The 23,503-nt window shown below is 24.9% G+C and overlaps 2 protein-coding genes across 7 annotated transcripts in view; one reads left to right on the forward strand and one right to left on the reverse strand.

Annotated features, from left to right (window-relative positions):
• LOC127288403 (POU domain, class 6, transcription factor 1) overlaps window positions 1–10,446 on the forward strand; it is a 164,741-nt gene extending 154,295 nt beyond the window's left edge. For 2 of the 4 annotated variants that reach the window (XM_051315817.1, XM_051315816.1), the window contains exons 10-12: window positions 1,175–1,258; window positions 6,400–6,551; window positions 7,222–10,446. In XM_051315817.1, coding sequence (XP_051171774.1) covers window positions 1,175–1,258; window positions 6,400–6,551; window positions 7,222–7,346 — 361 coding nt within the window. In that variant the 3' untranslated portion in view covers window positions 7,347–10,446. The remainder of the gene's footprint in view (window positions 1–1,174; window positions 1,259–6,399; window positions 6,552–7,221) is intronic. The other 2 variants (XM_051315818.1, XM_051315819.1) reach the window with 2 other exon arrangements.
• On the reverse strand, window positions 499–23,495 carry LOC127288404 (UNC93-like protein). 3 transcript variants are annotated; one of them, XM_051315822.1, is made up of 8 exons: window positions 23,444–23,495; window positions 17,831–18,306; window positions 17,428–17,714; window positions 15,048–15,264; window positions 14,041–14,200; window positions 13,541–13,808; window positions 12,418–12,693; window positions 499–768 (listed from the first exon to the last, which is right to left on the reverse strand). In XM_051315822.1, exons 2-7 carry the CDS (start codon window positions 18,088–18,090, stop codon window positions 12,437–12,439), a joined length of 1,449 nt encoding a protein of 482 aa, XP_051171779.1. In that variant the 5' UTR covers window positions 18,091–18,306; window positions 23,444–23,495; the 3' UTR covers window positions 499–768; window positions 12,418–12,436. The 3 variants fall into 3 exon arrangements, with proteins under 3 accessions (XP_051171779.1, XP_051171778.1, XP_051171777.1); XM_051315821.1 differs by lacking the exon at window positions 499–768 and adding an exon at window positions 10,582–12,071; XM_051315820.1 differs by lacking the exon at window positions 499–768 and having other exon boundaries at window positions 12,216–12,693.
• Window positions 23,496–23,503: the final 8 nt, after the last annotated feature.

Raw genomic sequence — 23,503 nt, forward strand, 5'->3', positions numbered from 1 at the left:
AATTTAACCAAATCACTTATACTCAATACTTAATTTATTCAAAATTATTATATCCAAAAAAAAGTCCCTTTTTTCTCGTATTAGGAATACCATCTTCGTGACTATGTATATATGTAAATCAAATTAGCGTGATGTGTTCAAGAAATTCTTCCAATATTTTTTTTTTCGCCGCTGAAAAAAAAGAAGGCTATAGATCCAGAATTTCTCACACACACTCTCTCTCTCTCTCTTTCTCTCTCTCTTTCTTACGAAAAAGCGATGATTTGAAAAAAAAAATGCTTAATGAGAATAGTAAAAGAACGGAAATGAAAAAGGAGCACTTTTGAAGCAAAATTTTTTAAAAACTTTCTCTGAGCCAGGGCATTGGCAAGCTTGGGCACGGTGTCGCCAACACGCGAAAGACTCGTATCCATATTTTTTTTTTCTATAATTACACCTCAAACACAAATCCTTCCCTCTTTCTTTCTTTTATACAAATTTTTATAATAATAAAATACATACAATGAAAATATATTTTTATTTATTTATATGTATATATATAAAAATATAAATATATAAAATAGATAAAATTATAACTATAAATACACATTGACAATTTTTATGAAAAATATTTTGTAAAATACTGAAACACTCAATTCATTTCCCAATCAACCCTATATAGATGAAGAATTAAAAGAAAAACGATTTTGCACGCTACCGAGTCACGTGTTGGCAACATCGTGCATTTCGTATCACCAAGTCAAGAAGCATGCGCGCATTGTCAATGTCCTGTAACAAAAAAAAAAAAATGATGCATGCCTTTCTAGTGCTCCTTTAGACAATTTGTTTTCACGAGAATATTGTCTTTTTTTCATTATTATTATTAATTAAAATTAAATTTCCAATCAGTTTTTATAATTGGAGAAAAAAAAAACTTAATAAAATGAAATTATTCTTTCATTAATTAATAATTAATACTTAATATTGATAATAATATTAATTATTATCATTCATTATTAATTATTTATTAATAATTAAATTAATTAATTTTTTAAACTATTTTTTTTCAATATCACAATATTCTCTATTATTTTTGTTAAAATTGGCTTTCCTATGTTTTTTTTACGGCAGCATTTTTTTAATATGCTTTAAATAACAAAAAAAAAAATACGCAAAAACGTCATTTTCACTATAGGTTTGAAAAACTAGACATTACACCAAAGAGCGCGCAGAGGATCAAGCCTGTCTTGGAAAAATTTATAATTGAATCTAAAAAGAGGTGAGTTACTTATCAGTAATCAGCGAATTCCTTTCTCCCTTGGAAAAAAAAAACAAATTTATTTGATTCAAATAATCCGTTACTTGACTATTATGAAATAAATATTTATTTCTATTAAATAATTATTATACGAGTCAAAATTTAGTTCAGGTGAAAATTATTTAATTCAAGTAATTATGTTTATTTATTTTTATTAAATAATTATTATACGAGTCGAAATTTACTTCAGGTGAAAATTATTTAATTGAAGTAATTATATTTATTTATAATATAGACAAGTAACCGATTATTTAAATTATATTTTTTTCTTTCTTATCAACACGCAAATCATTTTATTAAATAAACGAAAACTTTTTGAATTGACAAAATTGCAATTTATTATATATTTTTTATTGTAATAATTTTTTATTAAAAAATAATTTTTGAAACATAAACAAGTGAACGTTAATTAATTATTATTAATCATTCAACTTAGTTTTTAAACTTTCCTTCATAATTTTTATATATTCTAAATTTGGAGACCTATTTATTTTATCTATGTTTTTTTTAATAAAATTTTTTCTTTTTTAACAAAAAAAAATCCTAACAAGTGACTTTTGTCTATAAAAGAAGAAACGATAGTGCGAATGCATGCGTATACTAATTGGTTAAATTGCTAATTGAATTCACCTGATTAATTGCAAAACCGTGTGTAATAAATACATGGAATGTTAATTAGAGTGACGAAGAAGTAAAAAAAAAAAAAAAAATTGAGAGAAAAAGAGAAAGAGATTGTGGGCAAATTTGCCGCGCGTAAAGATCGTGACCACATACATATATATCGTCTTGTGATCTTTGCACTACGATTCAATGCTTTCACATATATAGTGTGGGGTCTTTCAAAAAAAAAAACAAAAAAAAAATCCAAATACTTAAGGAAGAAATTCTTGAATCCTTCTTTCATGCTTATTAACACCGCGGTCTCGCCCGATACCGGTTCGATTAGCGTCTTCCAACACGCTAACAAAAACAAAAGTAGGAAAAAAAAATTTACCTCTTAAAATATGCATTTCACTATGTGTCTTTTGTCATTAGGTCAATTATTATGATTGACAGTGTAAAATTACATCGAAAAGAAAATGTATCAAAAAATTTTATAAGTGGATTCCCATTTGGAAAGATTCCCCGGAAAGTGACCCCTGGAGGTTCTATTAGAATTCCGCCGGAAGTTCCAACGCAATTCCGTCGGAATTCCGCCGGAACTTCCAACGCAATTCCGTCGGAATTCCGCCGGAACTTCCAACGCAATTCCATCGGAATTCCGCCGGAACTTCCAACGCAATTCCATCGGAATTCCGCCGGAACTTCAAACGCAATTCCATCGGAATTCCATCGGAGTTCCAAAGAATTTCCGATGGAATTCCGACGGAATTAGGACACTAAAAATTTTGAAAAAAAAATTAATCGGAATTCCGTCGGAATCCCATCGGAAATTCTTTGGAACTCCGATGGAATTCCGATGGAATTACGTTGGAAGTTCCGGCGGAATTCTGATAGAACCTCCAGGGGACACTTTCCGGGGAATCTTTCCAAGTGGTTTATTCTTGAAGGTACACTGTACAAAAAAATTTATTTGATTCAAATACTTGATTCCTTGACTGTTATCAAATAAATATTTACTTGAACCAATAATTTTTGTATTTGAAACAAATACCATTTCAAATAATAATTATTTGATAATAATCAAGTAACCGATTATTGGAATCAAATAATTTTTTTTCAGTGTATTTAAGTTGATACCAAATTGGATCAAATTGGTACCAATATTAGGATAATAATAATAATAATAATAATAATAATATAAATAGTATTAATAATAATAATAAATGTAGTAAATAAATATAAATTAAAAAAATATATAAGAAATAAATAATAAATTAATTAATAAATATTCGAAGTTAAGATTATAGAGTAGGGAATTAATTTTCAAATTAGTTGAAAAAAGAGGAAAAAATGATTTTTGGTTTACTATTTGAACGCGTGTGGAAACAAGTGCGCGACTTACCTGGTAAAAGCACGTGGTGCACAATTGCTTGAATCGCGACGCGCGCAACTAACTTTACTTATATACTTACAAACACACACACACACACACACATATATATATACAAATATCTACTTGCTTACCTATACTTGGTGAGGTGGCGCGCGGCGGAAAAATGAAAGCGGCTGGTTTATGCGGTGCACGTGCACGATTTATCTGCCGAGTAATTAAACTGTGGACTAATTAAAATCAGGTTTCTGATGTACCCCTCTTTACTCTCCACCTCCGCCTTCTCTCTCTCTCTCTCTCTCTCTCTCTCTCTCTCACTCTCTCTAGCACCATTTCCAGTACCACCTTTTACACCACCCCTTTACCATCCACCACATTGCTTCTCTACTCTCTTATTCACGTTTTCCTTACACCCCCCCCCCTCCCCTCCACAAAGTGTCCTGTCGTCTCAATCTTCATCTTCAAATTCTCTCTCTCTCTCTTTCTTCACCCGATAAACCGACTTTGGAATAATATAAATAAAAAAAAGTAACGATAAACCAATAAGGGATGATTTTGTAAAAATTAATTATTAATTTTTTATTAATTAATAAAAATCTATCAATATTTAATTGATTTTTTATTAATTAATAAAAGTTAATCAATATTTAATTAAATAGTCAAGTAACCGATTGTTCGAATTATTTGAAAATTATTAAATTTATTATTAAATAAATAAATTATTAATTAATTAATTATTAATTTATTATTTATTTATTTATTATTTATTATTATATTATATTTATTATATATATATATATATATATATATATATATATATATATATATATATATTATTATTATATTATTAATATTATTATTATTATATATTATATTATATTTATTATTTATTTAAATTTATTTATTTATTAAATAATAAATTATTAATTAATTCGGGGGCCGTCCATATGCCACGTTGAGACTTTAGGGAGAGGGGGTGTTTAAAAATGTCCACGATTCAATGTATTTTTGTATCTACAATGGGGGGAGGGGGTTCAAAAATCAGTAAAATAAATTTTCCCCGTGGTATATGAACCAATAATAAATAAATTATTAAATAATTTAATATATAAATAAATTAATTAATTATTAAATAAATAAATTTTTTTCAGTGTACAAATTTTTAATTACTTGAAAAATTTTCCAATCATTAAACAAAAAAAATTAACAACCTATATTATTAAATAATTGACGAATTTTTGGGCAAAGAAAAAAATTATTTTTTAAACACATTTTTTTTTTTTTTTTTTTTTGTAATGAGATGAACTTTTTTTTGACAATTGTTTATATAGGTACTTTTTTGCCATATATATATATATACCACCTACTACTGGTTTCTCGCTTCTCTCCATTAGCATATTGTTTTCGCGAATTCGACGAAATATCACCGCGCGATGCTAATTTTGTTTCGTGCTATCCGCTCCCTCCCTCCCCCCCCCCTCTCTCTCTCCTACTACCCTCTCGTTGTCGTTACCCTTCGCCAAAAACCCTCCGCACGTCCTCGAATGTCGCTCGACAGTTGGTCATTCAGAGTTAAATTAAAAACATAAATTTTAACCGGCAAACGACGATCTCCGCCTCCCTTCCACCCCTTACAAAAAAAAAGAACAACACAACCAACAAATCCACAAAAAAACAACACGACTCTCACTTTGCAAGATTAAAGATTACATGTAGGAAAAAAAAAATTTCAAAATTTCGTCGATTTCACAGAAAATTAAAAGGTATTAAAATTAGCTGCAACGCTTATTATTTTAATCCAATTTTGCTTATTTTAATACTAAAATGGATTAAAATAAGCAAAATTGGATTAAAATAATAAGCTTATTTTAATGCCTTTTAATTTTCTGTGAATTTTTAATTTAAATAAATTTAGTATTTTTTTCTTAAATAACATGTAATTTTTAATTTTGTTCTGTAAAATAAAATTTGAAAAATTTCGAATAAATTTGGTATTGAGTATTTTATTATTTTTTTTTTTAATAAAAAAATTTATATATGGGGCATTCTATGGGAAATTTTCATTGAAAATTTTTTTTTGTCCAAAACATTTTTTTTCGAAGTCTATATATGAAAAATAAGGAAATATGTATTTTTTTATTTGATGAAAATGAAGGAAGTTATGATTTTTTGAAATTTAACGTCAACGAAGAAAGTGTGTTTTTGGAACATTTTTTAATCTATTGTACTAAGAAATTAAAAATTATGCTATATATGAAATTTGTTCATTTTTTCTCAAATTTTCCAAACATGTTCTCAAAAATAACGTACCTATAACAAAAACAATAAAAAAGTTGAAATTAAACTTATAAAGTGAGTTTTCTCAAAAGAGACACTTTCGACTTTTAATTTTTTTTTTTTTGCATTACAATCTCTGAAGACTGAAGAATTTTTTCCCCTATCTGCGAAAGTGGTACTTTTAGTTTTTAAATTACTATTTACAATTTTTAAGCTTGACGCAACGATTTTTAGTATGTTTTCATGAAAATTAAAAAAAAAACAAATGAATGTTAATGAAAAAAGGTTATATTTGTAGAAAAAATGCTTAAATTCTGTGAGCCGTACTAAAAAAATTATAAATAGTAATTTAAAAACTAAAAATACCACTTTCGCAGATAGGGGAAAAAAATTCTTCAATCATCAGAGATTGTAATGCAAAAAAAAAATTAAAAATCGAAAGTGTCTCTTTTGAGAAAACTCACTTTTTGAGTTTAATTTCAACTTTTTTGTTGCTTCTGTACGTACGTTATTTTTGAGCACATATTTGAAAAATTTGAGAAAAAATGAACAAATTTCATATATAGCATAATTTTTAATTTCTTAGTACAATAAATTAAAAAATGTTCCAAAAACACACTTTCTTCGTTGACGTTAAATTTCAAAAAATCATAACTTCCTTCATTTTTCATCAAATAAAAAAATACGTATTTCCTTATTTTTCATATAGACTTCGAAAAAAAAATGTTTCAGACAAAAAAAAATTTTCCATGAAAATTTCCCATAGAATGCCCCATATTAAATATTGTTCTTCCAATAATTGAAGCTAATGCCAGAATTTGAGTGAGAGTAGTACTTTTGATTATAGGAATAAAAGCGGTGCCAATCATCTTATGGATTTCATCGGAGTTGAACCGAGTAAAAAAAGAAAACGACGCACTTCCTTTACACCCCAAGCTCTTGAATTGTTGAATGCTCACTTTGGCAGAAATACTCATCCAAATGGTAAGAATTATGCATAAAAAAAATCAGAAGAAAAAAAATTTATAAATTATAAGAAAATTAATTTAATTTATAATTTTTATAGTTAGTTTATAATTTATAATTTCTTATTTTTATAATCTGAAAAAAACTTTATAGAACTATTTTAATAATTTCGTTTTCGTCAGATAAATTTAAAAGACATAAATAAATTACAGAAAAAAAAAGAAATCTTAAGCATATGACAACACTGTCTAGACAGAAAAAAATGTTGATTAATTTATTAATTATATATACTATATAATTGTATACGTGTATATGAATTATACAAAATACTTATATAGACAAAATGAATTTAAATTGAGTCAATAATCTACTTATCGGACGACATTGACTAATTTATTTACCCGCGCATAAATATAATCTTGATTGAGTAACCAATAATTGGTGCAGTCAGCCCTCTCCTCTACATATAAGTTTGAAGTTAAACAATTACATTCTATTGGCAGTATCCCTATCGCCTGATGCAAATTCACACATATTTAATTATGACCTCTATTATAATATTAATTAAAATTTAATAACTTGCAAACCGCGCGATTCCAACGACGAAAGCTCATTAAAATAGCATATATACTCCTCTCATTCTACCGTCAATGAACTGCCGACTGACTTAATTAAACTTTGTTCCCAGGAAACGAGATCACGACGCTGGCGCATCAGCTGGGCTACGAAAGGGAAGTAATAAGGATTTGGTTCTGCAATAAGAGGCAAGCTCTGAAGAATACTGTACGAATGATGTCAAAGGGCGTTGTATAAATGTAAATCGACTATATCTTCCATAATATTAAAAAAAAAAAAATACTAGCGCCAAAAACAAGCTTCTTTTTTTGGTGACATTCGTCTTCTCACGTGTCTGGGGACAACTCGTATTTTTTTTTGAAAAATGTAACTCATGACGGTTACAAATTTTTTTTTTTTTTATTTCAAAATATTTAATTTCCTTTTTTTAAATCACACAATTTTTCAACATAAAAAATAATTTAATTTTTTCCCAAACAAAATTAACTAATTTAAATGTCACCCAATTTGACACTGTCTAAGAAGGTTTTCATAAATTAATAGCCAAATTGTCAAAAAAAAAAAATGAAAAGTATGGCTAAAAAAAATACTTTTCATTTGGACTCATTTAATTATTTAGCTTTCAATGAAACTCGGAACGTTCCAATTTACAATAAATAAAAAAAAAAAATTAGTGAACGTAGCCATAACGACTGAAAGGCGATGACGAATCGACAGATTTCTGAAATCTCGAACAGGGTAATTGAGAGGAAAATCGCGATTCGTCTCGCGAGCATTGTGATCGCAAAAACGTATACGCGTGTATTATTCTGTAAATAATTTTAATATTAGGATTCGACGATATGTGATCCCGCGACGACAAGTTATAAACACAGACGAACAAAAAAAAAAAAAAAAAAAAAAAAAAATCGTCAAACTTTGTAAATATGTTTCTAGATATTATAAATCTTAACAAAAAAATTGAAAAAAAAAAAATAAATGTACATACCCCAAAAAAACAAATTTTTTTTTGCAATTATAGACGGGATGTAAAACCTCGAGCTAAAGAGGAAAAAACTTTGAGATAAAAAAAAAAAGAAGCAATAAAGTATCATTTTTAAATTAAATGCTGATGAAAAATTATTACTATTGATATTGGTGGTGTGAAAGTTATCTTCTCTTTAGCAGAAATCGATTACAACTCGTGTACAAGTTATTGGAATCGCAAAAGAAAAATGAGATAATATCTCTCGAATTATTGTATTTAAGTTTCATGTGATCTTTTACTTACAATTAGCGCAGTTATAACTTCCAATTTTTCATACTTTTTAATACTCAATCTATCAAAGACTAATTTTTATAGCAAAAAAAAAAAAAAAAAGAAAAGAATCGTTTTTTCTATTAGTCATTAGGCTTTTTTTTTAATTTTCTTTTTAATAAATTCAAATGAGAAAACGGAAACGCTTAAACCTTTGTTTTTAGGTGAAATTTCATAATTTACTTCTTCGCCTCTCGGTAAAAGTGGAAAATAATATTTTCCATTTTTTTTCTTCTATTGATTAATATTAAAAAAATAAAAATAAAACGATTGAAATTAGGAACAGTCTTAAATCTCGATTCGTGAAAGTTTGTGGGTGGATTGATTCATAGAAGGAACTGTGATATCGGCATAATATCAAGAATTACGAGACAACTGGAAATCGAAAGAGAAATCAATGGAGAAATCGAGTGAGGAGACACATTACGCCCGATAAGCTTGATTGACGTTGATAATAAAATTAATTATTAATTTCAAAAAAAAAAAAAAAACACACACACACACACAAAAGGTAGAGTTATTTAAAAATTTTATTTTTATAAATTATTTTATACTTTTTCAAATGATAGAATTTAATTAAATTTTTCTTATTTTTAAAAAGTTATAATCAATAGAACTTTATTATTCAAATTGAAAAATTTAGTTTCTTATTCTTGTTTCAATTATTTCTTTATATCTTTTTTTAGAATTTTTATTTATTTAGATAAATTAATTTTATTACTATTATTAAGAAAATTTTTATTATTATTTCAATAATCGTTGAATAAAGAATAATTAAAAATTTTGCTCACAATCTCTCTCACGATAAAATTACTGACTACTTTTAATGAATTTGTTTATTAAGTATTAATTTAAGATATAATTAAGAATACATTTTTAAACATGGATTTGACAATTTTCATGATGGGAAAATTTTTAAATTATATAATCCAAGTGATAATCATTGTGCCTTCTCAAAATTAACTATACATATAACTCAATTATTAAAAAAAAAATTTTTTTTTTGTTTTGTTTTTTCTGTAAAAATTTAATAACTATTTTCGAAAAATCGTAATTTCTAAATTTTTCTGAAATTACTTATTAATTTCGTGTGATGATTTGAGCAGAATTTTCAACAAAAAAAGGAAATTAGTCAAAAACAAGATATATACACACAAAAAAAAAATATTCCAATAAAAAAATATTTGGAATTTTGAAAAAAAAATTTGCTGATTAATTAGATTTAATCAATAATTGGTATCAGAAAAAAAGGTGAAGATAAAAATTTTTAATTTTTTTTTGTCACGTAAACCTTGAAAAAAAAATTGCACATTTTTTTTTTGTATGGATTTACTTTTTTTACAATGCTAATTAAATTATCTTATCATGATCATAATTGAGTCGCGAAAGTTAGGCCATGCAAATTTTGTTATCTGCATCTCTCAAGCGGATTGCAAATAATCTTTTCGTGTTGATAAGGTACAATAAAAAGTACTATACATTAAAAATATTCTCATTAATTCAAGTTTCTTTGATTAATTATTTCACCATTTTAATATATAGAAAAAAAAAACAAAAATCAAAAATACTTTCTGTAATTTTTGGCCTTTAACCAAAAAGAAGAAATAAAAATTTGAATTTCTAATTTAGCTCATGTACATTTAGATAAAAATAAAAAATACGAAAATATTTGACGATCCGCTAATTAACACGTGTGGTTTTACTGACTAAAAAATCGTAGTTTTCAATCTGTAAATATATGAATAATGATAATGCTAGATAACGAGATAGACGCATTTGCAATTGCTAAAGTAATAAACTTATTATTAATCGAAGCTATAAAATAGCTAGATGCAAAGAAAATGTACATGGTTAAAAAATATTTATTTAAAATAATCAGAAAGAGAAAATATTTTACCGTTTTTTTTTTCTTTTCCAAAAAAAAAAATGTATTCTATAATAAGCCCTTTTGAGAAGCAAAATTTTAAATTCCAAATTTTCCTGTTGACATTTTGATAAAAATTAACAAAGAGAAGCTAATTTACCAAAAAAAAAAAAATTTGTACAGAAATATTCTGGTTATTAAATTTTATTATCGAAATTAATATGAAGCGACTCGAGCTTGATAGGAACAAAATAAAAAGTGATAGGAAAGAATGTTAATAAGAATGTGTACGAAAACTAGGAAAAATAAAATAAGCGAGAAATCATGTGTATTTTCTTCGTAAACTTTTCCATTTAACATTATGAAAAAAAAAAAAAATCTTAATTACTATAAGTATTTAAGAATTTAAAAGTATAATCGTGTCATATTTCTAAGGAAGTCAAATCCACAAGGCAATGTTTTACAACAATTTCCATTAGAACAACAACTCTTTGGATTCTAAAAATATAGAAAATTTGTAATTAAAATAAAAATTTATACAAATGTTATTTATTATCATTTTTGAATCTAGAAATATATTTAATTAAATTGTAGTATCAAATAAAAATTAAATATGAAATAAAGTATTTATATTATTATTTACAAAAAAGTTTAAATAATTTTTATTTTATTATTGAAAAAATTTCAATTTTTCAAGGAAACTGTTAATAAAACATTGCCCAGCGAAACCAAAGTTCCTATTACGTTTTATAAAAAATAAAATGCGATTAACATGAAGAAAAAAGAAAAAAAAAATTTGTACATATAATACAGAGAGGTGCGAAGTTAAGTTAGAAATCTCACGCGATACAATCAGATGATCCGAGACTGAATCAAGATCATTTGACTTCTTGATTCATTATATTGATCAAGGTCTTGACACTATCAAGACACATATTTAAAGCAAAAAAAAAAAATCTTTTACACAGAAAACGATTCAAAAAAAAAAAAAAAAATATGAACAAGAAAAAGAATCCATAAACTTAAGATTCTCGACGATCTTCCTTTTCAATGAGGAAATTTTTTATCAAAAAAAAAAAAAAAAGACAATTCATTCTCCTAAATTCGTGGTCAATAAAAAGCATATTATAATTGTATCTTAAAATGAAATAACTGCCACGCGAATTTTCTTTTTCATTGAAATTAAATTTATTTCCAATTGAAGCTAATTGAAGTTTAATTATTAATTGGAGTTATTAATTTTTGATTAATTAATGGATACAAATACTCGAAGATTAAACATTCAAATATCAATTGAATGTTCCTATATTAATTAGTTAATTAATCAAATGTTATAAATATATATATATATATATCTATCTAGAAAGTAAAATTTATTCTTGGAAATAGAATTTATTCTCAATGAAAATTAATTAATTTGTATAATTTTTTCCCCCTTTTATTTGTAATAAAAAAAAGCGTTATTGGCAATGTACAGAGTTAAAATATCGAAAATAAAAATTGAATTGACCACGATTATAGAGAAAAAAAAAAATATGTAAAGCACACAAGAAGCAGTTGGAAGATAAAAAAATCATACATAGAATTAGATTTTAAGCGAAAAATGTAGCTATAGATTTGAATGTTAGCACCTAACCACGATGTAACATTAAACAACGTATTTAAACGAAGGAAGAAAATTAGAAAATAAGCGAATACCTGTGTAAAATCTAGTAGGTGTCCACAAGAATTAAATAAAAACATATATTGTGGTACAAATCATATATAAAACAAAGACTAATGCTCATTTCCCACTCTGATTCTATAAAATTACTTTTAGTACTATTTTCTTATTTTAATATTTTATTATTTATTTTAATATTAAATTATTCTAAATTATTCTAAATTATTCTAAATTATTAAATCACTAATAAAAATTATTTCCTTAAAAAGCTAATAATTCTGTTTTTTTTAACAATTTAGTTTTATTTTATTCGTATCCTTTAAAAGAATTTTTATAAATTCAATTTTTGAAAAACAATTAAAATTTCTTAAAAAATAAATAAAACCTAACGACTGTATTAATTAAATTACTTTAAAAAATTATTCTGATAATACTGCATGCTTAACAATATTTTTTTATACTTTTAAAAATAAATTTCACTCACGAGAATAAAATTCATTTGTTCACTTGTCCAATGAGGCAACGAGTTCAAAATCGGGTTTATTTTGATCTTTGCTAATTCTTCTCACTGCGCCAGTTTTTTCAATTACTCCATAACCAATCATACCAACACAAAGTATAAACATGAGAATATAAATTTTTTTCACTGTACACAAATAGGGACTATATGCATAGGCAATAACAGATCCTGTTGCTTCCCATAATCGAAAATTTGAATACGCGGCTTCTTCCTTATTTGGAAACAGCAAGCCGCATAACGCTGAAACCATATATTAATTATCATACGATGATAAGGAAGAATTTACAGCAATAGATATTACCTTATCAAGATTATAAAAATTACACAGTTAAAAATTTTTCCTTAAAACAAATTAATTTGTAAAATTGTTATTTTTAAAGAATAAAAATTTTATAATTTAAAAAAAAAGAAATATTATACAATTATTTCCATTTTGAGAGGAAATTTTTTGAAAAGAGAAAGAGATTGACCGATGGTAAATTTAACCATTGATCGATAAACAAGTATCCTACGAAGAAATCTGTAATATTGAAGAAGTAATTGCACCGAAAATCCCATATATGGAGCTAGTAGTAATATTTCAATTATTTAATTTTAAATTTATTGGAAATAATACGAAAAAGATTTTGGTAGCTTCGCTTCCGCTTTTGGTAGATTTTTGGTTTTTATTTTTATTTCAAATTTACCAAAATTTGAAATTGATTCTTCAAATTTCAAATGTTTAATTTCGAGAATAGCAAACAATTAAAAAAAAATATTCAATTTAAATAAAAAGTTAATTTAAAAAACACCAAAATAACCATTTAACTTTTTGATTTTTTAAAGGGATAATTTATTTTTCGGATTTGAATTATTTTTAATCTATATTCGAATTATTTTTAATTATTAATTATTAATAATTAAAAAAATGTTTAATGCAATCTATTTGAATATATAATCCAATTGTTAAAAAAAAGTATTTAAAAATCCTATAAAAATAATTTTCTTTATAATTGAAAAAAAATATTTTTTAATTAAAAACTAAGAATTGTTTTTTGTCAATTTTTTTCTTTTTTTTTTTTGAAAAAAATATTTAAAATACTCTCACCATTGACTTGAACAAGCCAAATTGCATCACAAATTCCCCAGAGGCCGGATATAACAAAGAATATGGGACCTTGTTCTGGCGAAGGTTTCCAAAGGATCAAGGCAATGAGAATTCCCATGTGGAGAAAAAAAGCAAAGATTATTACGGGAATCCTTCCCGTCAGTTTCATTATTGAACCAGTGGCCAATGCTGCAATAGCGTTAGTCACACCAAAGCATATCATCACATATCCAATATTATTAATACCCCAGGCGCAGGAAACAAACGACTGAAAATTAAAATTAAATCTCATAAGCTCCTACCAATATATATATATATATGACGATGGAATATTTTCAAATATTTCATTTTCATTCTCCAGTGAAAAATATATTTTTTTTTTGTTATTTAAACAAGAATATATTCATGCGTTCAAAAAAAAATGAGAATAAAATGAATTTTTATGGAATTTTCATTAATATATGTGTTTGTATTTTTTTTTCTATTGTCTCTATACATACAGCAGTATAATCAGCAAAGAGAAAGGCCTGTTCGGCTCCTATGAACATTGTCAGTGGCAAAATTAATAATTGACTTCTCTCTCTCAACAATTTCAAAGTCACTGCTAACAATTTCAAACCAGATGTTCCAGTTGCTGATCCCTTTCTGCCTCTATCGTATCTATAATAAATTTTCCGTTAATCCCAGTTTCGTATATGGGAAATATTCCATTTACTTTTCTTGGAATATTCCACTCAAACTAATTTCTAATTACTAATTTCTAATTTTTAATTTTTAATTACTAATAAATTTAATCTAAATATTCACGTATGAAATATTCCACGATTACGACTATTGTATTAAGTAAAAATTATTTTATTAAAATACTTTACAAATCAAATAAATATTTATTTGTTTTAAATAAAGAAAATTATTGGATTCGTTTTACAATTTATTTAGTCAAATAAAAATTATTTAATAATAATATGAATTTATCACTCGGTGGTATTTTATATATCTTCATATTATATAAAAATTATTTAGTTCAAATAAATATTTATTTGATAATGGAATTTTTTAAATAAAATATTTCTAATTTTATTATATGGATTATTATTCAAGAATATTAGTAAAATTTCAATGAAATATTCCATTAAAAATTGAATATTCCAGAAATATGAATGGAATATTTTTGAAAAAATATTTCTAATATTCCAATATGAATTATTACTCAGTATTAATAAAATTAAAAATGAAATATTCCATTAAAAATTACTTCTAGAAATAAAAATGGAATATTTTACCAAAACAAATTATTTCTAATATTCTAAAGGAATATTTCACTGAAATTAGAAAAATTGGGAAATTTTTTTTCTCAAAACCATATGTATATATATATATGTTTTGTCAAAGGAGAGTTTAATATAACTGTATATTGATATAATACATACACATTAGCAATGGTCAGTGTCAATATTGTCAACTACCTATCGTAAATTAAACATTGACCTATAAATTAATAATTTACCTTGACAAGGAATCTACGCCAAATGCAACGATCAGACACGCAATGATCATACAAGCTAAATAAATCCCTGAAATCATCCAAATTCTTTCTGGTGCTGGTGCTTCTAAATTTGGATTTGCTTCAACGATACCACAAAATTGTGCTCCACAAATTTCTGATACCACTGTGCTATTTAATACATTTTCCACTTCCTTTGCTTCCATTCCATATGAGAGTACTGGAATTTTTTTTTTTTTTTTTATTAAAAAAAATGCATCGAAATTAAATATTTAATTCACAAATAAAATTATAATAATAATAATTTATTTCTTTGCATACCCAATAGGGTTTATACAAACTTTTCAATTCGTCAATTACAAAAAAAATCATAAAATTATGAAAAAATTCTTTTTAATCAAAAAATCTACAAAAAAAGTGATGAGTAAATCGAAATTAAATATTTAATAATAAAATTATTATATATAAATGAAAAATTTCTTTTGAATTTATAAAAATATTTATCAAAAAGAGAAGAATTAAAAATTTAATATTTAAACAAAATAAAATTATTATATAATTAAAAAATTTCTTTTCAATCAAAAAAATCTACAAAAACGAAAAGAATGACTCGAAATTAAATATTTATGATAAATAAAATTATCAAAATTAATAAATAACCCTACCAAAAAATTGTGGTAATAAATTTTTTTTTTTTTGTATAATATTCTTTATGTACAAAACAAATTTAAATTGAAAAAAAAATGTGAATTAAAAAATTCGGAAATAGTGATTGAAATATGCTTTTAATTCACTGTCGTTAATTTTTCCTTTTAAATAAATTGAAATACCTGTCACTAAAACGAACTATAATTTATAGGTACCATTGGGATGATTTGATATAATTTAAAAGTGAACGTGAGTACTCTCAATTTATATATATATATCCGTTACCAATTGAACAATTCGTGCCATGGTTGCACGATGGATTCAACGTTATATATATGATGTGTAGCATTATCAAGCAAACGTGAGAATTTACGATGTTATAAACGGATAGAAGAAAAAAATTTATTATTTTTCTAACAACTTGATAGCTATTATTTTACTGCACATTTGACCTCATTTTTTTTTTTCGAAGAAATAAATATTTTCAATTTATTTTTACGTTCGATTTCTATCACTCATCACAGTTATCATTATTTGAAATTTCAATTAAAAAAAAAAAAAATTATATAAAATAAAAAAATTCATTTCTAAATATAAGAGAGAGAGAGATAATTAATTTCTTTGACTGGAGAAAAATTTCACGTTTAATTTTGCTAACTACATTGTAAAAAAAGGAGTTAAATTTCAACTCCCCAGGAGTTCCCCCCCCTAATTTCGATTCAACTCCCACCCTTTTGGAGTTAAAGCGAAGGGAGTTAATGCTTTACAAGTTAATTTTATGCCCAGGGAAAGATTCCACGGAAAGTGCCCCCTGGGGCTCTATTATGTAACTTTTTCCGGATTCCACATTCCACTTTTCACATTACGTATTCCGGATTCCACTTTTAAAATTCCGAAATCCGGATCCTATATTCCACATTCCGGATTCCACTTTCCATATTCCGGATTCTACTTTTAAAATTCCGAAATCCGGATCCTATATTCCACATTCCGGATTCTACTTTTAAAATTCCGAAATCCGGATCCTATATTCCACGTTCCATATTCCGGATTCCACTTTCAAAATGTGGGATATGGAATACGGAATGTGAAAAGTGGAATCCGGATTATAGAAGACATAATTTTTACAGCGAAATCCAGATTGTGGAATCTGGAATACAGAATTTTGAAAGTGGAATCCGGAATACAGAATGTGAAAAGTGGAGTGCAGAATGTGGAATCTGGAATGTGGGATCCGGAAAAAGTTACGCAATTGACACCCTGGAGATTCTATCAAAATTCCGCCGAAACTTCCAACGTAATTCCGTTGGAATTCCAAAAAATTTCCTATGGGATTCCGACGGAATTCCGATTAATTTTTTTCAAAATTTTTAGAGTCCTAATTCCGTCGGAATCCCATTGGAAATTCTATGAAACTCCGATGGAATTCCGACGGAATTACGTTGGAAGTTCCGGCGGAATTCTGATAGAACCTCCAGGGGGCACTTTCCGGGGAACCTTTCCAAGTGGGAGTTGGTTTTAAGGAGTTAATTTAATTATTAACTCCCTTTTTGAGTTGATATTTAACTCGAAAATTTTAACTCCCAACTCCCAGTAACGTTAACTCTCTAATTTTTTTACAGTGTAGAATTTTTGAAACAATTTTTTTTGTGTGTTATTTTTTTAATGTTTAGAAAAGAATGTAATAAAATGAAAAATAAAAATAAAAATGTAATTTCTAAAAATTCATAATCACCAGCTGATGAAATGAGATTTCCCCAGACCTGAGCCATTTGGTAAAACATGAAAAAAAGACCAAAGAATCTCGTGACTAGAATATCGGCACTTAAATCTGAGACACTGGCATAAGCCTCTGATACGACCGTCAAGTAAGTGCACTTTGCACACCAAAGTGGTCCTCCTCCAAGACCGACTGCTAATCCTGCAGGAATCATCGTATAAAATCTAGGGTAGAACTGAGCAGCAATGAATGGCATGTATGCAATGAAGGTCAATGAAATGGTCCATTTGCATCCTAACCAACTAAAAAGAAAAAATTTAATTTTTTTTTTCAAAAATTAATTTTTTAAAAAAATATTAAAAATAATTGCCCCTTTAAGTATAATAATAATAATAATCATAATTTAACTTAAAAATACCTTATTAGAACCACTGGCAGGAAAATATTGCTGAAGATGAGGCTACCATAAATTGAGGCTAAAGTGAACGTCCCTAAAGATTCATCTGCATTGATCGAGCTTTGAAGGTTACTCGCCCCCATAAAGGCAGTGAAGTGTATCATGAATGCAAATCCGATCATTAAAATATTTTTTAATATTCTCCATTTTTCTGATGGCTGAAAACCTCTATCATCGACTTTAACAAATTGTTGTGATCTATCAATTTTATCGACAGTCATCTTTGATTTTATTTTTGACTCTCGTATTTTATATAATACATATATATGTATGTATATTAATTTATAGAAAAAATTTATTACATCACATTTAAGAGAGAAAAATCAATACGATGTTATTTGTCAAATTAATATATTATCATAATTAATGATTTTTTTTTCTAATAATAATAATATTCTACAGTATGTCCATCTATGTAATATTACATGACGTGTTATCTGAAATGTAAAACGCATGTCATATAATATTAATAATATTATTCGGTATTGATAATATTATATAATACTATATAATATTAATAATATGATATTATATTAATAATTTTATATTTATATTAATGATATTAAATTATGTTAATTAATTACTATTATCTATTAAAAATAACTTCTGTCTGACAAAAATGCTTATTCTCTACTTGAAACAAAACCTTGGCTGACAAATGAATACTTTTTCTACTTAAAAACCAAAGGCTTGTCTGACCGAGGACGTTTTTTCTACTTAAGAATAAGATTTGTTTGACAGAAATATTTTTTTAACTTAAAGAAACGTTACTAAATAAAAAGAATAATAGATAAGTAAATAAAAACGTTGCTTATAAAAAAGAAAGTTTTTCTACATTAAAGTAAGTAGATTGACTGTCTGGGACAAAAATTTCCACTTAAAAAGAAGATTCACTTGAGAAAATTAATTTTTCTTTTTAAAAACGAGTTTTTTCTCAAAAAAACAAATTTTTCTGCTTGAAAATTAATTTTCGTCTCACCAAAGAATCTTTTTCTATTTGAAAATTTTTTGTCTGACCAAAACAACTTTTTCTACTTAAAAAGAAGCTTTTCTTGACAAGATTTAATTTTTCTTGTTAAAACTAAGTTCTTTCTGAGAAGAAAGCTTCGTTCTCTTAAAAAAAATAAGTTTTGTCTGACCAAGAAAGATATTTCTACTCGAAAATAAATTTTGTCTGACCAAAACAAGTTTTTCTACTTAAAAATAAGTTTTTCTTGAAAATTTAATTTTTCTTGTTAAAACAAATTTTTTTTTTAAAAAAAACTTTTTCTCTTAAAGAAATTAAGATCGGTCTGACCAACATAACCTTCTCTACTTAAAAACTGGTTTTTCTGCAAAAAAACTGTTTTTCTACTTAAAGATAAACGATGTCAAACAAAATTATTCTTTCTACTTGAAAATACTTTTCGTCTGTCCAGAACAAATTTATTTGCTTAAGAACTAAATTTTGTCTGACCAAGGAAATTTTTTCTACTTGAAAATAAATTTTTTCTAACCACAAAAACATTTTCTACTTAAAAAGAAGCTTCCTACTGTCACAAAAAAGCTTTCTGTCTGAAAAGTAATGTTTTTCTGGACAAGGACATTTTTTCTACTTGAAAATAATTTTTGTCTGACCAAAACAACTTTTTCTACTTAAAAACAAATTTTTCGTGACAAAATTAATTTTTCTTGTTAAAATTAAATTTTTTCCGAGAAAAATGCTTCTTCTTCTTAGGAAAAATTAAGTTTTGTCTGACCAAGAAAGTTTTTTCTACTTGAAAATAAATTTTTTCTGACCACAACAACATTTTCTACTTAAAAAGAAGCTTCCTCTGTCACAAAAAAGCTTTCTGCCTGAAAAGTAATGTTTTTCTGGACAAGGACATTTTTTTTACTTGAAAATAAATTTTTGTCTCACCAAAAAAACTTTTTCTACTTAAAAACAAATTTTTCGTAACAAAATTAATTTTTCTTGTTAAAATTAAATTTTTTGTGAGAAAAATGCTTCTTCTCCTTAAGAAAAATTAATTTTTGTCTGACCAGAACTAATTTTTTCACTTAAAAAAAAGTTTCGCATAACAATATTAATTTTTTCTTTTTTATAATCAAGTTTTTTCTGGAAATAACAAATTTTTCTGCTTGATAACTAAATTTTGTCTGACCAAGGAAATTTTTATCACTTGAAATTAATTTTTGTCTGACCAAAACAATTTTTTCTACTTAAAATAAAACTTTAGTTGACAAAATTAATTTTTCTTGTTATAACTAAGTATTTTCTGAGAAAAAATACTTCTTCTCTTTAAAAAAATTAAGTTTTATCCAACCAAGGAATGTTTATCTACTTGAAAACAAATATTGTCTAACAAAAATAACTGTTTCTACTTAAAAAATAAGACTTAAGTATTTTTTAGGAAATATAACAACTTTTACTCTATACATAAAATTAAACTTTTTCCATTAAACCCTTTTTTTAATGAAAAAAAAAAATTTTCTTATTTTTTATATCGAAAAATATACAAGCTAAAATTATGGCAAATATTTCACTTATATTTTTATCATATTGGAAGTTCAGTTATACCAACTTTTTAACAAGGATATTACGAAACAGATAGTTATAAAAGTGTCATGAGGCACTCAAGAAATTTTTTAATTAGAGCATAAAAATTTTTACTCCCACATCTCATAAAGAGATAGTACACCTTTCTTCATTTTATTATATTTTTTTATTACTCAATACTATAGACGAAAATAGGGTTTGATTAATGACTGAGCAATTATATATGAAACTATATAACTGAGATTCAACTATATATATATATATAAATATATTACAAAATTATTTTCTCTCAAATAAATTTAATTCTATCATTTCAATAAAATATTCAAATGCTGAAAATTCTAAACAAGACATGAAAGGATAAAATGAGTATGCATTTTGTCTTCAAGGCCATTTATACATTTCAACACGTGTATATCGTAGATTTAGAAAGTGAGATTATTTTCTTTCATAAAAAATAAATCAATACAAATAAATAAACAATAATTTTTAATAATTAAATTAAAATTAAAATATTAAATAAATTAAAATTAAAAATTAAATTTAAAGGAATAAATAAAAATAAATAAATATAAAGAAAGAAACAAAAAACAAATGAAAGAAAAAAATTAAAATAAAGTTTCTTTATATGGGAAAAAGTTAACTTGAGGATTTATTGAACTTTAGAGTCAAGCGACTTGACGGGACAATAAATTTTTTGGGTAATACGCAACTTTTAGGGTGAACTTCACAAATAGTGAGCGATAAAATTTTCACGCAGTACTTCACATTGACATGAAAAAACTTTTAGAGAACATTGCTAAAACAGCTTTCTGTCAATTGAGATGAGGGTTCAACTTCTCTTTCGCTTTTCAAGAACCTCTTTCATATCAACAAAACAGGATATATTTAAGGATAATAAAACTGGGGTAAAGTTATAACTTTTGATTTACTCAACTTATATTAATAAAATACTCATATTTAAAAATTTCAATTTCAAAAAAAAAAATTTTTAACTAAATAATTAAATCAAAATTAATTTTCAACAAAAATATTTATTAAATTTTTATAGTAAAGAAAATAAATTATTATTATTATTATTATTAAATTTTTATAATTTTATAATAAGTGGACAAAACTTTCATTTTTACGCACTAAATTAATAAATAGATCGATAGAATAAATTATACAAAATTTATTAGTGGAAACAGGCTTATCTAAAACAGAAAGATTAGATTAGAAACAATCGTAAAATTTTAATCTAATTTTAAGCCCTTCTCATTTGATTAAAAAAAAATAATTTTTATTTTTTCAAGGTTTTATAACGTTTTGGATACGAAATTAACTAACTAAATAAAATAAAAATAAAATATTTATAAAATAAATTATAAAATAATAAAAAAACTGAACTATAAAAAAATTATTCATTTTTGAAAGAAAAGGTGAAAATAAAAAGAAATTTTTTTTACATAAATAAAAAAAAAGGAATTTCAAAATTATGATTTTTCTTTTGATTAAAGAATATTTTTCTTCCATTTTCTCAATGAAAAATTTTTAATTAAATATGAATAAGGGAGAATATTTGAATAATTGTTATTTATTAATTAGCTTAATGGTATATTTGTAAATCATTTTCATATTGGAAATATTATATATATATATATAAATTTCTTAGCGTGGGAAAAAGATAAATTTCCATTGATCAGTGAGACGGAATTTTAATTAATAGTGCAAATAATTGGTCCATTAGGAAACGTTATTAATTACATGGCGATCAATCATTTTGTAAAGCAAAAGGACTCTAAAATATTCCTCCCCAAACTTCATCAATACACAAAGCTTCACTAGAACTTTGCCATCCTCTTGCTTCTACTCAATTTCATTTCCTCGTTTTTCTTTTTTTTTTTGCATGAAAATGTAAAAGTCAATATGGCCTTGTTTTTGCCTTCAAAAAAAAAAAAAAAAAAAAAAAAATGCTTTGTCTCCACGATGATCATAATTCAAGATACGTAAATTTTATTCATTGTTATTATACACATAATGCTCATAATTATTAATATACTTGTCATTTATAATTATTACTATTTATCATTTATAATTTTTCACCAATTAATTATTATACTTTGTCTTATAATAATACTTCTTTTACTGTTCTGTTGTTATTAAATAATGGAAATAAATTCATGAAATAATATGGTAGTAAATTAATTAAATATTGGAATAAAAAAAAATAAAATATAAATAATAAATAATAAAATAAAAATAAAAAATAATAATATTGTTTATAAATAATAACAAAAACAGAAATTAATGAAAAATAATAAATAGTAAATAAATAAAAATTTTAGTTCAAAAAAATTTCATGTACTTCTGTTGCATTTTAAAGAGCAACACCAAGTCGCATTTTTAATTTACATAACTAGATTTTATCTAGAAAATTTTTATAAAACTTGTCTTGTATTTCATTTAACTTCAAGGATTTTTGTCCTGGATTTCTTAATTTAATAATTTTCGTTATTGTACTTTTTTCAAACAATTAACAATTTCTTCAGTTTTTTGTAATTGAAAATTTACATTAATTGTTACAATTTACAATAATTTTTAAAAGCTAATCTAATTAATTATACATATAAAGTTAATTACTTTATTAATTACTTTATTTACGGAAAAAAAGGTTCACCTGGAATATCGATAAATTTCACTCTAACAGCGATATGTTTCAATAAAACAGAAAAAGTTTTCGCTATTCTAGAAAAACATATCGCTGTTCCAGATAAAGTTTTTTTTCCGTAATAAATTAATAAATTTTGATAATTATCAATAACTTTTTTTTTATTATTATTAATTATAATTAATAATAATTAAATATTATATTATTAATTACAATTAATAATAAAATAAATAAAATAATAATTTAGTAAAATATAAATAATTATAAAGAATTTGAATTTTAATTAACAATTAATTGGTGCAATTTTTAAAAAAATAATTTCAACTATATTGTAAACAAATAAAATAAAAATCAAGAAACAAATGGTATTTTTTACTCAACTTACATTTTTACATGATGAAAACACTAAATCGTCACTATAGACTACGAACGACAAACTGATTAC

This window comes from Leptopilina boulardi, unplaced genomic scaffold (assembly GCF_019393585.1).
Source record: "Leptopilina boulardi isolate dan_hultmark-lab unplaced genomic scaffold, ZJU_Lbou_2.1 LbouV2_386, whole genome shotgun sequence".
NCBI lineage: Eukaryota > Metazoa > Arthropoda > Insecta > Hymenoptera > Figitidae > Leptopilina > Leptopilina boulardi.

Excerpts from the sequence above, each read along its gene's own strand:
- LOC127288404 (XM_051315822.1), bottom strand. The coding sequence starts at position 18,090 with ATGACTGTCGATAAAATTGATAGATCACAACAATTTGTTAAAGTCGAT. Across the intron at positions 14,201-15,047 it reads GGCGTAGATTCCTTGTCAAG|ATACGATAGAGGCAGAAAGG; the intron begins GTAAATTATTAA and ends AATTTATTATAG. Across the intron at positions 12,694-13,540 it reads TTGGCTTGTTCAAGTCAATG|CGTTATGCGGCTTGCTGTTT; the intron begins GTGAGAGTATTT and ends ATATGGTTTCAG.